Source organism: Sturnira hondurensis, unplaced genomic scaffold (genome assembly GCF_014824575.4).
Source record: "Sturnira hondurensis isolate 20B ecotype Veracruz unplaced genomic scaffold, ASM1482457v3 Scaffold0009906, whole genome shotgun sequence".
Classification (NCBI taxonomy): domain Eukaryota; kingdom Metazoa; phylum Chordata; class Mammalia; order Chiroptera; family Phyllostomidae; genus Sturnira; species Sturnira hondurensis.
Genome location: NW_028082537.1, coordinates 2,294,289 through 2,312,435, shown reverse-complemented (window position 1 = coordinate 2,312,435; position 18,147 = coordinate 2,294,289). Strand labels below are relative to the sequence as shown.

The 18,147-nt window shown below is 38.1% G+C and overlaps 1 protein-coding gene across 3 annotated transcripts in view; it reads left to right on the top strand.

Moving 5' to 3' along the window:
* The window catches only part of PIP4K2A (phosphatidylinositol-5-phosphate 4-kinase type 2 alpha), a 160,234-nt gene that overhangs the window by 78,557 nt on the left and 63,530 nt on the right, over positions 1-18,147 (top strand). For 2 of the 3 annotated variants that reach the window (XM_037058114.1, XM_037058113.1), the window contains exon 2: positions 16,784-16,881. In XM_037058114.1, the coding sequence (XP_036914009.1) occupies positions 16,784-16,881 (98 nt within the window). Of the gene's footprint in view, positions 1-6,670; positions 6,677-7,200; positions 7,208-16,783; positions 16,882-18,147 lie in introns of those variants that run through there. The other variant, XM_037058115.1, reaches the window with a different exon arrangement.

Genomic DNA, 18,147 nt, shown 5'->3' with positions numbered 1-18,147 from the left:
CACTTATTAGCAAAATGCACTTACACATGCTTGAAATAGTCTTTTAGGCTAAAGAATGTAACTCACCAGGAAAACATGACTAATGCAGCATATTGGATAGAGAAGCTGAGGGTTTAGAAACAAGTTGCTTTGAAGCTTTTTAATAGAATATATTTTAGAAATGGGGGTGAATAGAAATTAACTTAGAAGATTGCAATGTGGCTAATTTTGATTCCAAAGGTGCTGTTAATCTTTAAATCATGCGGCATAAATACATGTCCCAAACTTTCAAAGTTTTGCAGACTCCTCGTGTGCTTGACCTGTGATTACCAGGAATGTCCTCCCACAAACCCATAGAGGAGGCTCGGCTGGACCCCTGCTTCCTTGTAAGATACAGGGCCACCGTGTTGGGCAAAATGTTATCTATTTTGATGGGGCACCATGTTTAGTAGGGTCCAGTGTCAGAAATGTATGTTAGGTTGACACAAGCACATTAAGCTAACCGTGGAGGAATCTAATTCTACCTTTTCTTCTCATGATCTCAAGGAGGCCATTAACCCTCTCTGCTGAGTTATTTCACTTTATTCCTCATCTATTTAAAGAATAATTCTACATCATCATTATGAGGGAAAAAGTAGGTAGTACATATGGAAGTTTTTTTGGACTGTTTTAAAATATATCCCTGTGGCTGTGTGAATGCTGGGTAGTATGTCTGCCTCTGGCCAACATGGATATAATAGGATTGAGTTTCTTTCTCATTGATGCTTTTCTAAATGCTGAGATCATGCAGAGCATTCTGCCAAAAATACCTGGGGAATTTTTATTCTCCAAAACACACAGCCAAACATCCTGTTCTCCACTGCATGGCTAATAGATGGGTAAAGATAGTGTGTATTTTGAAAAATCCTCCATAAAGCAGTAGGCTCCAAATGTTTTTGATCACACATATATTAATATTATAAATGTTATGTATTAATGTTATATGCATTTTACAGCATATGCAGACACAAAAAATTATAAGTTTAAATATTTTTAAAAGATTTTTAACACTATAAAAATCTTTTGCCTTCATTAAAATGATTTTTTAATTTTTAGTGAGAACAGTACAATTAATTTGTGGGTGTTTTTTAAAGCTTGCCTGTAAGGTTTTATATATTTTGATTCTTGGTTTTAATGGATTTTGTTGTTGAAAAATTTTCACCGAGATGTAAGAATACATAATATTCTCATAAATACAAATAGAAGAACTGTCTCATTGGCCAAATTATCTTACTCCTTGTCTAAGCCCATCACGCCAGTTTTAGCTCACTTGATGAAGCTTTTAGTTCACTTTCAGGTATTAAATTTTATTTTCTCTGAAAACTTCTAAACTTATTGGAAGGTATTGTTGTTTTTGGAGTTTTAGCACATGAGTTCAAAACCTATTAACAAATGGACTCAAAACTCTCTGGCAAGATTTCTAATAAACTAGAATATTCTATTTCCAAGTTTTTGAGTGTGTGGATATTAAAAGTTTTCTTAGGTGACACAGTTACATTGTTTTTGGCCACAAGGTCACAAAACAGTGGAAACATTTTCAAGCATCTGTTTTTTAGAATCCTGTCTTTTCAAAATTTTAATTTCTCTTGAAAAGGAGTTATTTTCTTAGTTGATGCTGAGTCTCACCTTTACTTTGTGAGGAAGCTTAAAGTGTGTGAATTTTTTTGCTGCTAAAGAGCACACTACTGACAGGCACCTCTGACCCCTGCCTGCAAAGGTCCATGGATTTGGAACACTTGTCCTTTTGCGAAGGAAAAGTAAATGACTCATCTTTTAAATTCCACAACTTTGTAAAGTACTTGAGCTCTGCTTCCCTGTCAACCACATAGAGTGGTTCTTCGTTTTTTGTTTTTCTAATTTGCTTTTAATTCTTCTAGTTGACATACAACATACAATATTATATTTGTTTCACATATATAACAGTGGTTCAGTGTTTATATACCTTACAAATTGATCATCATGAAAGTCTAGTAACCATCTGTCACTTTAAAAAGTTATTATGATAATATTGACTCTAGTCTATATGCTTATATTACATCCCGTGAGTTATTTTGTAACTAGAAGTTTGTACTTAATTCCCTTTCCCTTTTCTGCCCAACCCCCTGCCAGAAGCAGAAAAATGTCACTTAAATGCAAGTATAAAGCAAATTTCCCAGGCCGTACAACTTGTTCTAAACTCTGAGTCTTCAAATATTGACCAGCATTTTCAGTGTATCTGCCAGTAGTATTTGCTAACAAAGGAGTTTATTTGAATTCTGTGCCATATTGATTTTCATATACTCTTGGCATTTTTACCTTGGTAGGAATAATGAGTGGTATGTAGTTTTTAGACTTTTGCTGTTAAGGGAACCTAGAACAATGCTCTTTTATACTAATCAGTAAATTAGTAAAAATTTGTGGAGTGCTAAAGTTGGTAGTTTAATATTACATGATTTTAAAACATCATTGAAAAATTGTAGATCTTTGTCTTCCAGCTGAGTGCTTTGTTTTTAAATAGCCTGCCCATTTTGATAGCTCCGTACTATCTTCAACTAAGATCTCAAGGCACAGCACACACTCAGGAAAGGTCACTTATATCAGTTAGCCAAAGTGGATGGGAGCCACATTTTAAATAGTCTTCTCAATAACTTAATTGTTTTCAAACTGTTCTTGTCTTTTTTAATTAAATCACCAATGCTTTGACCTCATAACATGGTCAGTAGAGAGAACACTCCAGGAGCTCCGCTGTCTGTGAGCTTTGCCATATTCTTGTTAACTGGCACTTGTGTTTTTAGTATTAGCTTCAGTCAGTGCTTCCTTTTCAGGCATCCTTATAAACAGGTGTCTGTTTTGTGAGGGTTAATTAAAACCAGATGTTAAAACCAGATGGTATGTTCTGTAAATCCACTCAGCTGGGTACGTGTGAGGTGCAATCCATTGCAATTCACTGCATGTGGACAAATGCATGGTGTTTCCAGTGCCAGCTCCTCCAGGTTGAAGGGTTCCTAATATTTCTCAGGTTATTTCCCTTACAGTGTGTAGCTCCTGACTTTGACGTATGGAGTGATGAGGCCATAAGTCAACCTGTTCCTCCAGCTTTTATGTACTTTTTGTAAGTTTCATATACAAATAGATGAATGTATCTTTTTTCTCTAAAACACAATAGGAGCATATGGAACACATCTTACTTTTTTCACTTCATACTATTTCCTTCCATATTAGTACACAAATATATGTAACATTAATTTCACCTGGTCTTTACCCCTGTATTTCTAGGTAATAGGCTTATACTGTTGCTTATAAATGTCAGTTGCATTATTATCTCTGGATTTTCTGTCATGGGTAGATGATGCTATAGCTCCCCCACTCCTTTTCATTTCTCTTTATGATTCCTTTCAGTTAAATAATGCACAGCTCTGGGTTAAAATAATAGTCGGTGTTGACTTTACTATGTCTCAGTGATCTTGAGTACTTCGTGAAGTACTGAATTTGATAATTTAGTGTTGAGTGATGTTAAATATCATTGAACAGATGATAGACTTCTTTTGATACTTCTCCTTTGTATTAGGGACTTTCCTCAAGTGTCTAGTGGTTCATTGCTACCCATTCAAATTTCAGAATGAGATGCCAGAAACCAGACTGCAAGTTCTGGGAACTTGGAATGGCAATGCTTGTTGACCCAGGGAACTTTTAAGGGAGGGCAGTTGGGGAGTGGGCAAGCTTCTCTGTTGTTGCCTACAGACAAGTGGAGTTTTTCTAGGGCCTTTTCTCCTGAGAGGCATCTTCCCGCAGGGAAGAGTGGCCACAGATGTGAGTGCAGCAGAGCAGAGAGCAGGTACTGAGGTCCCCAAGGTGAGAGCAGAGATTTCCACAGCTCCTGTGCCCAAGCCTAGCCCTCCTCTGTGCCTCTTGGGTTCAGTTCTCTAAAGAATCAGGTCCCTGTCTTCTGTGGGTGCAGTGGTTGGCAACAAGCAACACACTTGTGCTACCTGAACTCCAGGTGCTTGTTCTGCATCGTGAGAGCAAAGTGGCCACGGGCATTTAGGTGGCTCCTTTCTCTCCTCTTATATCAGTTAACAATCTCTTTTTTTTTTTCTCTTTCAAAAAGTCTTTGAAATTTCTTCTCTTCTATTGTCTGCTTGCCTTTTTTGACACTTTTTTTTCAACTCTAACTTCTTTTACTTGCCCACTTTCCTACTCTGCTCAGCACCAGATGAGTGATACCAGGCTGAATGTCAGGTCATCCTGTTGTTTTCAAAGAAGCCAGAAATCTAAATCTGTATGTAAATTTTCCCAAGGCTAAAAAAATTGGTAATTCATTCAGCATTTTCTAAATCACTGTCTGGGCCAAACAATACATCACTTGCCTTTTCTTATCTTCTTGAACTCATTTGAAGAAGTATAAAGCAAGGTCCACAAAGCTGGAGCTATGTTTTCAAGGTTAGGCCGTGATGTAGTGGTAGGACCAGGTTCTGTAATATGTCTTCTGACTCCAAGCCTGTGGGTCTTAGGAATGGACCACATTCACATCGTAAGATATTGTTTTCATAGGCAAATTTTTTCTTGAATTTTTAAAAGCCTCTCTTACCACTGTTATATAGCCTGTGAAATTTTGGCCTTGTTTCAAGTTTCATATCAGACTTTTTGGTTCATGAAAGGTAAAATTTTAACATGAGGTTGGCAGAGGGCCAGCCAGTGAGGAATACCCAGCAGAAGTCTGATTGAGTTTGCAGATACCATGTTGACAGATGGTCTATGGCAGGGTGTGTCTGTGTCATAAATTAAAGTAAGATTCTAAGCAAGAATTTAAAAATATATTTCTGATGGCATTTTCATTTTAGTCAAGTAGCCATTAATCAAAGGACTGACTTAATGATCCTTGTTCTACAGAAAAATCCCCTTAAGTGTAATAATTTGGGCTTTTTCATTTAATAGCTGCTGGAATGACAAACCTCTGTGCCTTGCTTTGCTATCAGAACAGCTTTGTTTGGCTCATTAAAATAAAGCATTTATTGTCTGTCTAGACATTTGAAGGTAACTCACATTTCAAAAGAAGGCTTTAATTAAAATATACTTGCATCTTTAACTTTTGTGTTATCTTCAAACACAAAGGTATTGACTTAAAAAACAGTCTTAGAAGATGATTGATGATGGAGCAGTTGTAGAATTGAGCTTTTGCCTGAAGACAAATAAAAACACATTTCGCAATACTTTTACTTGCCCACTTTCCTACCTCTTTCTGCCTGCCCCTCTGAAACCTCAGAACTTTCAGGTTGCTCTTCAGTTTGCAGTCTCAGCTGTCGTGAGAGCCTTGCCACTCCAAGTGCAGGCACATGATTGAGTCATAGTGAGCCTTGAGTTTTTTAAATGATTTCTACTTATATTCATTATGAGATTATAAATTTCCAAGTGAGAAAAAGTTAGTTTTTTTAAAAACATGGAATAGGAATTGCAAATAGGTATCAAATACATGGTAAAAATCAGATTAAAAAAATTAGATAATCTTTCCCACTACCTCCACTGCTTCCAAACTTGGTAAGAAAATTAGTAGAAAAAAAGTAGGAGAAAATGGTGCCTTTGTGATATTCTTTGTTCTAAGAGCATTATAGTTTTTATGGCAATATAAAATATGAACTTTGGTATGTAAATCAGGGGTGTTATCCTGTTTTACGAACAATAGTATTACAAGAATTTTTTAGACTTCTGCTCCACGGTATTTGGAATGCAGTGGTTATAGATATTGCACCCAGTTTGTACAATTCTCTGTACACCGGCAGTCTACCTGATTTGCTGAAATTTCTTATTAGAACTCTTAAAGTTTTTACGTCTGTTTCCCTGCTCCTCCTCCAGCTCCCACTCCCCACCCTCTCCAGAAATAGTGCAGGTGTCTCTAGAGAAGACCAGAGAGAAGGACATGTACAGTCTTAAATATAGCTTTTTGGTCACAGTATGGAAAATATTTTCTTAGAAATGCACCTGAGGTCATTTTGTATACCTCTGGGGAACATCAGTGGAAAGTTTAATTCACATTTAAGTGGCCCCTGCTGTTTGTGCAAAGGCAACAGAAGGTGTCAGAATTTCTAGCTGTGATTCTTTTGAGTAGCTCTGGAATACCCTCACTCTCATCTCCTACTAGTAATTTTGGTTTTCTAATTATTCACTTCCTAAAGCCAATGAACTCTAGAGCAGAAATGTTCAAAGTAAGTTAAGCAATAGAAATCCTTCTGTGCTTATCAACCATAGAATTCACAAAGGAATTTTGCTTTTTAGGATGAATCCAGTAAATGAAAAATATCTATTTTTAGACACTGGGATATGGAGGAAGAAGATGACTTTTAATATTATTGGTTAATTTATCTCACTTGTTTATTGTAAACTCAGGATCCTCTTGCAGAAGCCAGAAGCAATTGAAAACTTGTAAAGTCTGGGGAATCTAGTGTGACATATTTATTATTTGATTTCCCTAAGAAACTAATTAAAGTAATACCCAAAATAATGGTCATGTCAAGTCAGGCATTACAATTTTTTCCTCATTGTGTCCGTATTGGTCATGAGTCCTTGGTGCTTATCTTGCCCAGGTCTATCATTCTACACTCTGACTACTTTTAAAAAGTTATTGAATTCTGTTTTAAAATACATACTCATATTAAAGTGGTAGGAATGTTGTTTGGGGGATAAAGTAAGCTCTCTTCAGTCTGCACTTGAGATTTTTGAGGAGGGATAAATGGACCTTTTAAGATCAGTCCCACCCTTGCCATCTTCCGTCTTGTCCCAACCCCAGTTGTACAAGGTACCAGGAAACCACTTCCTCCTGCCCACTCTCATTCAGCCTCGATACCCAGCAGTGCACCCTGCTGGATGCCTCCTATTTCATCTTCCTATGGCATCATTTGTAGTGTATTATGTATTCAAATTAGATTAAGTATCTCAGTGTCTACTACATTTGAGAAGTTGCTTCTTTTTTTTAAGGGGGGCATTCTTTTTTATGTATGCTTGGCTGAATGAAAACCAGTTACTAATTATGTGTCAGTCTGGGGCTGTGAATATATCTGAATTAATCAAGCACCGTTAATAATGCCTCACAGTTTATGAACATATTCTTTATTTGACTTAAAATTATATAAATTAATGAATTTTTTTTACTATCTCACTGTGAAATGGCTTTGTGGGTATCTTGGGATGTCTTAATTTCAGAACCATTAGCCACTGGGTCTCACTTATTTATTCCTTGTCCAGTAGCTATTTATTGTGCCCATTTTTGCAGCTTAATTACAAACTCTTTTCTTGCCAGTGTGAATTCAGTGTTACATCTGCAGATCTGGTGGAAAAACCACGTATGTTCTACAGTGTTGGAGGTAACTTGAGTGGGATAGAAATTTGATTGTTTTGCTGGAGAGAGGACTTAAGACACCTTTTCTGAGTTGAACCATAGAATATACTGTACTGTGTGTGAATAATATTTTTCATAAAGGAAAACTCAGTTTGCTTTAATAAATAATTGTTTTGGAAATTGATTTTGTATCCTTTAAGCATACTGTTTGTGATTCATTATGATTTAATAAACCTAGCCCTGGCTGGTGTGGCTCAGTGGATTGAGCACTGGTCTGTGAACCAAAGGCTCACCAGTTCAATCCCCAGTCTGGCCACATGCCCAGGTTGTGGGCCAGGTCCCCAGTGGGGGTGCGTGATAGGCAAACTCATATTGATGTGTCTCTCCCTTTCTCCTTTCCTTCCCCTCTCTAAAAATAGGTAAATAAGTGAAAATCTTAAAAGAAAAATAAAATTAAAAGATTTAATAAACATTTGAGAAATAATTATTTATCCTTTTTTTGAAATGACAAGGAATGCCAGAAAAGTAACTTTTCAGCAATAATGGTCTTCATAACTGATATAACTGCAGTAGATCATAGTACTTCTTCAACTAAACATGTATTTAATCATTTATTTTAAACACCTAGTTAATTATTCTTCTTTCAAAATAGGAATCTATAGAAGTTTTTTTTTTTAACACAGTGAAGCTTAAATTTCAGGTGGACGTCTTACGAAGTTACTATGCATTTTACCTCACAGGCTTTAAGATGCTCCAAATGAGCTTAGGGGTCAGCCAGTCCTGCCCCCTGAATTTTATACTTGAGGAAACTCAAGTGAGTTGCCTGACTGAGGAAGACTTAGGCTGAATTAGTTTCGTTAGTCTCACTGAGCCTCAATTTTCTTATCTGGAAAGTCCAGACATTAGTTCCTTCTCCAGTTGTTTATAAAGATCAGATAAGATACTATGTCTAGGGTGCTTAATACATGCTTAGCAGGTGTTCACCAGTTGCAGCAGTAAGCTTGGTGGCGAGTTTTGATGCAGCGAAGGCCAAGCTGAACCTAGATCCCAATGGCTCTCCCCATTCTCCTCCCCTCACCACCTGCAGAGTCAGCCAACATTTCCCCTCTACCCACACTCTTCCCACTCCTCTGTCCCCCAGCTCCTGAACACAGTCAGTAACATTTGAGCACTTTGTAGTGAACCTTTTAGTCACCCTCCCTGCCCCTCTTTGCCTTTGTGTCTATTGATGCTGACAACAAAGCTTCTTTATTTTGTGTCCTGTGTCAGGCCCCCATGCCATCCACATTAGTGCCAGCAGCTAAGCAGAAAGGCAGAGCTAGTTCACACTTGTATGTTTTAGGGGTGACCAGTGCTGTCGAAACAGAAGTAAGAGACCCTCCTCAGGGCACTGGGAGACCCAGCCCGCAGCCTTTCAGGATGAGGGTATTTATAGTATTTTTATAATTATGAGCTCTATAGAACTGTGAATATGACTGTCAGCACAAATAGGAAATGAAAAACTATTGCCAAAGTGGTTTGACAACTAGTACTTCACAAGTATAAAGGGGTATCACACTTTTGTTGGGAGAGTTTATTAAATATTTGTATCCTAAAGGAAGCTTAACCGTAGTCTTAATAGTTTATTAACTAACCTAATGAAATTTTAATAGACTCCAAAAGCACTTTTGCTTTTGTAAGTTAAAAACTATTTGGATTCCATAATACATGATTATTTCTGTGAGGTGTGTGTATATGCTATTTTCCCCCTCAAAATAGTAACAGTTAACAAATTGTTTTGTGTCCTTTTAGGAATATTATATACCATATAAATATAATTATATATGAGTGATTTCTATGTAAGTATCTATAAAGAAAAAGTGTAAATGCTCTGTTAATATGATGGTAAATCATTATTAGTTTAGCTGCCAGTTTTGAGGTGGGCTATTTAGAATGACTGGGCTAGGTAGAGTACCAGACTAATAAATTGAAATTTTCTTAAACCGGAGACTCTGAAACCCAAGAAATTTCTCCTGAAAGCATCAATTTCACAACCCATAGTCCTATGTGGAATATAGAAATTAACAAATGGGATTAACTGACCCTTATTCAAGATGATCGATCATTGTCATTACCTGTATCACTCATGGATGTGAACTACAGACAAGGATATATTTCAGTTTGTGGGATGTCAGAGTAATAGGCAAAAGGAGAGAGTTACTCAGTAAGGTAAATGGTCCTGCAGTTATTAGACAGTGCTATAATTAATATTTTGGTGAAATTGATAAATTGAATATAATAAAATAAAAGATTTGTAGAAAATATAACATAGGGTCTCATGGGTACACTATTGAAACATATTTTTTACTAACTAAAAAATATTTTACCATTTTTTAAGTGGTAAGACCTCTGGTTGGTGAAGTGTTCATTCATGGGTCTTTAAGTCTAGCTACTCACCTGACCAGGAGGTTTAGGGGAGGAATATTTTGGGGAAAAGAGAAAGCCAAAGGAAACATGAAGCTATTGTGAATGAAAGGGAAGCTGGAAAATGCCCATGAACTAGCTAATATAACTTAGTGCCAAGTGACTGCTCGATGATAGCAGTATAGATAGATATACCAGGCTACACTGTAGTCTGCAAAATGAGAGAGAAGACAGTAGGATCTCTATAATTCTCTTAATTTCATCATTTTATGATTCTTCATAAACCAAAGTGGAAGTGGTTTGTGTAGTAACAGGGGCCAAACATTCTCTACGTTCTGGGGTATTCTGATTTGTAACTATGGGACTTGCAGAAATAACTAAACCTGTGCCTTTTCCAGACATTTGAATGAAACACAGGTCACATTTCTCGCTCCCTCGGTCAAAAGGCACATCAGCTTCACCCCTCCCAGAAGCCCTTGCCCAGGCCTGTTGCAGTGGGCTCCTTGCTAAGTTCCTGTGGCATTTACTGTCTAGACACCAGCATTTCTTCTCTGCTGCTTTGTATTTTGCTCTGTGTATCTGCCGCCTCATCAACTATAGGGGAAAACTCTTTTCAGTCAGGGGTAGTGTTTTACATTGACTTTCCATTTCCAACTGATTTTCCTGGAATTCATCTTTATGGCATTTCTTGTCCTCTTTCTGGCACACTCACCTAGCAAAAGCCTCAAACCTGACCCCAGCCACCCTTGCCTCTGCACCTGCACCCTGAGGCTGACTCTGCTGGAATGTCACTCCACAAGTTCGCTTGGCTCCCTACAAATTAACCATCCCAGCTCTGCCCAAAAGCCCAGCCCTATTTCTTCCAACTTGTTCTCCCACATTCTTTAGTCATTTTCTCCATGTTCTCACTAAGCCTCTGAACCCTCTAGCCTGCCTCCCACTCCTAGCACATGGCCACAGCTTTCACTTCCAGAGAAAAGTAGAGCCAGTAGACAGAACTCCTGTCTTCCTCCAGTCAGATTCTGCCCCTTGTGCATGACTCCTGTCCTTGTGTTCTCTTATTGATAGAGGACTTTCCTCCCTAGAGCCATTTCATTCACGTATGCTTGGGTCCCCGTCCCCTCCCCTCCTTCTCGGGAAGGGCCATGGAGGTAAAAGCCATTTTCTCTCAGGCCTTTCCTCTATCCCCCATCTTCTTCATCTTTCTCCTCTTCTTCACATCCAGACTTCTTAAAAACTAGCCAGATTCAGTGTCTGCATTCTCTTACCTCACATGCTCTCCTCAAATGATTCTAGCCTGGTTCCATTGCTCTGCTCCTTCAAGCCCCTCATGCCAGGGTCACCAAAGACCTCCGTGTTGTTTGGTCCAGCAGACATTCCCATTTGTCTTCTAAAAGCATTCAACGCTCTTCATCCCATCTTGTTCTTGAGTGCCTTCATGTCTAACTCATAGTTCCTCCCTTTCTCCTTTGCAGGACCATCCTCCTCCTTCAACTGTTAATGGATTGATATTCTTTCAAGGCAGCTTCCACGTCTTCCTACCCTCTCATTCTGTCCACTCTTTAAGTTACCTCATTCACTCCTGAGGAAGAACTAATGTCTTATACACAGATACATAAAATTTTACCTCCTGCCCCTGCTGCCCCTGGGAACTTAAGATCCACATGTGCACCTTCCTACTTGACATCAACACTTATGATGTCTCAGGAGCACATCCAATTTAACAAGTTTAAAACTGAACTCTTCTTTGAAAATGATCTACCTCTAAATGGAATCAGTCTTTCCCATCACACAGCCTGTGTTTTGCCACCTCTGTATCTCTGAGGTCTACTTCCTTAATCTCAGCTGCCTCCACTCTTTCTCAGGCTACTATCCTCTCATGGAGTCCCCAGTAGCCTCTTCCAGTTCTCTTAGGCATACTGTTCAGCCTCAACCCATCGCGTGGCCTCTCTACCACATTAATCTTTCATTTCTCCAGTCAACTGTGCCTCCTCCTGCCACAGGGCCTTTATACCTGTGACCCGACTTCCTGGCACCCTTCTCCACCATCTTCTGCTCCAGTTCAGCCAGCCCCACCTTCAGTCATCACTGCCATGGTCCATGCCTGTCATGCTTGCCCACATCCTGAAGTCCTTCTGCCCTGCCCTGACACCTGCCCTGACATGGTCACTGTTGAAATGTTACATTTGTGCAGTTCTTCAATCAGCATGTATGCCCCTCCAGACTGTAAGCAGCCTGAGGGTGAACACTGGCTTTTGGGCAGGGCCCAACCCAGAGCGGACACCCACACATTGTACTCATGCAAGGAATCGATATGGGAAATGCTCAGATTTATACATTCCAGCTTGACGAAAAGGTTTTCATAATTTTTCCCACATTTTTCAGAGCAGGAAGTATAAGGCAAAAAGAATTTTCAAAATACCTCTTTTTCTACTTCCAAATTGGATTTTGCTTTCTCAGCAATCACTTGAAGTGAAGCATAGATGTAGTAGAAGAAATAATTTATTATACTCTCTCCAACTTTTTCTGTATAATTTAGTGAAAGCAATATAGAATTTGTTACTCCTTAATTTTCCTTTCCACCCTATAAACTCCTTTGTTTTTATTTGCACTTTTATTTTCACAAAATATTGAAAAATTATCATCAGCTTCATTCTAATTGTGGTTATTGTCACAAGACTTGGCTTTTAGTTCTGATTCTCTCTTTTTAAAAACTTTGATATTTCAATGCTAGTATATATAAATTTTTCACAAATATACTCTGAGAATTATTCAATAATATAACATATGTGAGTAAACTGAATGGGAGACATATGATTCTAAATTAGTCTAGAGTTTTGTTAAGTAGGAGTTTCATACATTTTTACTCACCATAACATGAAGGAGATTTTAGTTAATACCGAACAGGCTAAATGTGATGTCTGGTTAAGTTATTACAACAACTTGATAGGAGAGAATTATAATTTGGTCTTGCACAGATACAGTTGATACAGAGTTATCTCAGGAAAACCACTTGCATGGAAAGATGATATAAATAGTCAGTTAAAGATTAACTGGTGGTTGCAGTTAAGGTTGTTTGGAATGTTATAAAGTGGTTATAGGTTATAATCCATTACAAGGTATTTTAAAATATTCTTCTGATTATTTTATTCTATAATCAGATGATATCATTTGCTGTTTCAAGCATCCACCCTGTTTACATGTTTGCTTCCCAAACTGTGCCCAGGTGCCCTACAGTATTGAAGCAAATTCAGTAGGAGTGCCACAGGGTGTTTTAAAACTTCAAGGGCAGCTGCTGCGGTCCGGCCGCAGCAGGGTCCGGGGATTCCTGAAAGGTGGGTAAGGCATTGGCGGTGGGTAACAGACAACAACATGCCTCAGAGGACAGTGAAGCTCTGTTCCATTTATTGCAAGTACAAGCAGGTTTTTATATTTTCTTTTTTGGTAGTAATTAACATTTACAGGTGCATAGCATGATCAGTTAAGCAGAAAAAAATCAATACAAAGGTAACCAGGAAAAGTACGAAAGTTCCCATAGTTTCAGTTATGTTAAACAAAGATTGTTTTGACCAGGAGAACCATTAATCAGACAATTTGAAATAGCTCTATGTACAGAGTTTGAATGTCTTATTGTTTATTAAAGTTCTCAGAGTTTGTCATGGGGCAAAAGGTACGCTAGACTGGTCAGAGGTTAGGAAATTTGTTATAAGCCTTTGTGATGTCTAACTTAGCTATCTATCTTTTTGTCTAAAATGTTTCTTTATGTACTATGGACTCTAACTCCTTGGTAATCATTTCTATGTGCTTAGTTTGTAGTAGCTAACCAGCTTCTCCTTTTTCTTTGCCTGTCTAATTCTAACTGATACATATTCTTATTCAAGGTAAAGGAGGGGCTGTTACTCCAATAACTTTTAGACATTCAGGGGCTATTTCATTAGAGGGGATTTTTCCATCCTTTCAGGCAGTTCTGCGGGGAATACTAATGTTTTCCCCTGAACTGTCCCTTCCTCTTGGGTGATTTTCACAGGAAGTACTGTACAATGCCTATATTCAGTAGCAAGAGTAAAATAATTAAAATAAAACAGCCAATTATTAACCCATTTTGGATGCCACGTTCTCTTCCATGGAGATGAATTTCTTGAACTCGAGTCCTCCATGCCCGGACCTTGTCAGACAACATGGTTGGAAGAGGACGTGGCAGGCAGCATTGAAATACTCAATATATGTAGGACACCATGCAACCTACTAGCTTAAGGGAGTTCACAATTTCAACTTAGACAGTACTACTCTCCTTTAAATGATGTGATATTTTAGGGAAGCTGGATGGATTCCCAACAGCTGTGTAAAAATGGGAGTACCCATGAAAGTCAGAGTGGATCAGGGAATGAGGGTGGTTTGACTGTAAGGTCTGAGTATTTGTGCAGTGCCCAACACAACCTAATTATATACTAATTAGTATGTATGTTAATTATTTTATTAAAGTCTTGAGATAATATTTATTTTATAAAATATGCCTGGTAGTTTGTATATATGTTTTTCTTTTTGTCATAGTTTTAAAAATTATTATTGAACGACTTAATTTTTAGAACAGGCAATTCTTTAACATGATTCAAAAATCAAAAACATGAAAATGAACACAGTGAGAAGTGCCTCATCTGGGTTGATGGTAGCTCCATGCTTGTGATTGTTCTGGCCAAAACCTCTGAGTAGGTCTTGGCTTCTCTGTCTTTCTCACAGCCCACATTCAGGACTACAGAAAGTCATGTTGGCTGTACTTTCAAAATACATCCAGAATGGGATTCCTTGTTCCTAGCCATACTGTGGTCACCTGCGTCCAAACAGGCTACTGCTACGGTTCCTCATAACTGTACTTGTGCCTCCCCGACTCCACCCCCGTTTCACTCTCCCCAGTAATTTTTTGAAACCCTAAGTTAAGTGATAATCACTGTAGCACCCAGAGTGGAATATAAACACTCTGCTTTTTATTCTACTGCACAGTGTGGAACAAAAGCCAGTCTTTTCAGTGATCTGTGGAGCCATATAGGACCCACGTGCCTTTACTTCTCTGATGTATTCCACATGTATTCTGCTACAGCCATGCTGGCTTCCTCTTCCCAAGTATACCAGGCACACCCCTGCCACAGGACCTGCACACTAGGGTGCTAACCCTGTGTCTGTCAAGCCTTGGCCCACTCCGACCTACTCTTTTTAATGTATCAGTGGCCCCCATCTGTGTACTGACGAGCTCTTTTATCCTGCTCTTTTTCTTTTTTTCCATAGCTTTCTAACATAGTAGGTCATTTTCTGCCCACATTGTAATTCACTAAGTTTATTTTATTTTCTGACTCTCCCACTACAGTGTAGGCTCTCCAAAGCAACTAGAATAACTTGGCAGTAATAGGTACAGTGAATACTGAATGAATAATGAACAATATGTGATTTAAGAATGTACATCATTCTTAATTTTTTGTCAGTTTGAATTATGAGTCAAAGTATGTTCAGATCTTTCTCTGAAATGATGGATTGTCCATTTTCCCTAACATCTGAACAACTTTTGCTCTATACTTTCAGGCTAATTAAGTACTTATAAAATATGTATCTTATCTTTCTAGCTAATTGAACCTTTTATCATTGTGTACAGACCTTATTTATCCTTAACAATGCTTTTATGTTAAAGTTATTATTTTATCTACTGCCAGTAAAGGTAAGCCAGGTTTTCAATAATTTTTAGTACTATGTAGCATATTTTTTTTGTTCTTCCTTAACTTTTGTTCCTTTTTGAGTTATGCTTCAGGTATGTCCCTTGCATATAGTTTATAGCTGTTGTTTTTTAATTTAAATTATTTTATTGTTCAATTACAGTTGTCCATATTTTTTATTTATTTTGATATATTCTATTTTAACTGCTAGTCCATTTGTGCCTATTGTGATTGTGTACAGATCCATATTTGTTTCTGTCATTTACTTTCTATTTGTCCCACTTTTGCAGTGCTTATTTTTTCTTCTTACTTGAGTATTTTTTTAAAATAATTTTATTTGTGTTCTCTTCTGCTAGTGTGAAGCTTATCCACTCTGTTTCTGTTCTTTTAATGTTTGTCTTTAAAATTTTTACCTTAATACTTAGTCGAAAGTTAACATCTTAGCTCTCCTCCTGAGCAATACACGAACAATACACCTCTGACTGCTTCCCAGCTGACACGCTGTGGCTACAGAATGTGTACCTTTTGTTTACCTGTGTTTTATTTATGTATTTACCTACTTATCCTTACCAATTCTCTTTGTATTGCAGCTTTTCCACACGCATTTAACTTTGTTTCTGAAGTATATCCTTAGACTCTAGATAATATGTTTTACATCTTATAAGTTTCTTTAAATTCTACTGTAGGTAAGTTCTCAGTTTTTCTTTATTTGAAAAAGCCTTTATTTTGCTCTTATTTTTTTGAAAACTAGTTTTGATGGATACACATACACTATCTGTTGATTATCTATCTATCATCTACCTATCTGTACTTGACATGCATTTTTTCTAACACCATAAAACAATGAACTGAATTCTGACACTGTCTTCCTGGAGACAGCATCAGATCCCACAGGTTAAAGTCTTGGTCCCTTAAGACTGCTTCCTCCTCAGAGGCCAGTCAGAAGTCCAGGTTGCCACTTGTGCTTCTTACTGACTGGCTATAAATTGGATGTTCCTAAGACTGTCTTCTCGGTTCAATTAATTTACCAGCACAGCTCCTAGAGAATGTGTACTTATATTGACCAGCTTGTTATAAACAATCCAGATGAAGAGGTACTTAGGGCAGGGCCCAGGTGGGTCCAGAGTGCAAGAGCTTCTGTGCCCCTGGCACTGGGGTGTACCGCTCTCCTGGCATGTAGATGCTCTCACCAACCAGGAGGCTCATACGCTCTTGTTCAAAAGATTTTATAGTGCTTAATCTACTCCAGTCCCCCACTTCCCCACCCCCCGAGGTTCGTGGGTGGGGCTGAAAGTTTCAAGCACTTCCCACCTAGATACTAATAACCTGTGCCATTTATTTTATATTTTTCTAGATCAATGAACTGAGCCATGTTCAAATCCCTGTTATGTTGATGCCAGATGACTTCAAAGCCTATTCAAAGATAAAGGTGGACAATCACCTTTTTAACAAGTAAGTGGAAGTACGACTTTTTCTAGAACTGATGTGGCTGCCAGGAGTATAATTTTTGTGAATTTCTATAATCACATTATTTTTCAATGGGTAGGTGCAAAGTTTTGCTGATGAAGTTAATCCTGCGATAAACATAACCATCTGTCATTTGCAGAAAAGCAACAGCAGGCCCTCTTGGGTAATATCCTGTTGCCATATGGCATATTGTTTTCTACGAATATCTTATACATTAAAAGTGATATTCTCATTACAATTTAGATGTTTCAAGCTGTAAATTGCTTGGATTTTTTTTAGCAGTTATAGACCTCAGTTATCTTACATTAAATTCTCTTAATGATTACAAACAGAAGTGATAACTTCGTAGAACAATAAAAAATTAAGGTGTATTTTTATCAAACATAATGGGATGCCATGTTGGGCACTGAGACTATTTCTCCTTCATTGGAATGTCATTTCAGGTGTCACCATGGAGCCCTTTACATGTTAAACTGTCTCCTGGGAGCTGGAGATTCCAGGATATATAAGAAATGGCCCTGCCCTCAAGGGGCTCATGGTCAGGCGGGTGGTTGAAAACTGACACATACACAAATTACTATAATTTGGTGTGCAAAGTGCCTCAACAGAGGGGTATGTGTGTGAACACAAAGGAGGAAGTGATTTAATGAGTAGGATGAACTCAAATCCTAATCAAAGAATTAGCTCTGAAATTTCTTAATGGGGCCATTGGTCTAGTGTGAAACTCATGTGTTAAATCTCCTCATAATACTGTGTTGCGGGGGTGTCCAACCCATACCCCACGGGCCGCATGCAGCCCAGGATGGCTATGTATGCAGCCCAATGTAAAATCGTGAATTTACTTAAAACATTTTTTTTTTGCTTACTAGTTTTCATTAATGTTTGTGTATTTAATGTGTGGCACAAAACAATTCTTCTTCCTTTGTGTCCTGGAGACGCCAAAATGTTGGACACTCCTGGTAGAGGCTGGCCATTTAAGGGGATCTTTTCTATGTGAATTTAGGTTGTGATATTTATATAAAATATATTAAAATAGGTCACTCAGGGAATGAGAGCAGTCTTATTTTGTGAGATTCTAACCACTAGTATAATAACCAAGGATGAGTGTGGGGAGCGCTGTTTGTGGCTCACTCTGATGCCCTTCCCAAGTGTCCAGTCTCCCCCATTTTCCTCAGCATGGCCCTTCCCTTTGCACCTCTTCCTTGAGGAAGCAGCTGTAGCATGTAGTCAGGATTAAAAGGTCACGTAAGC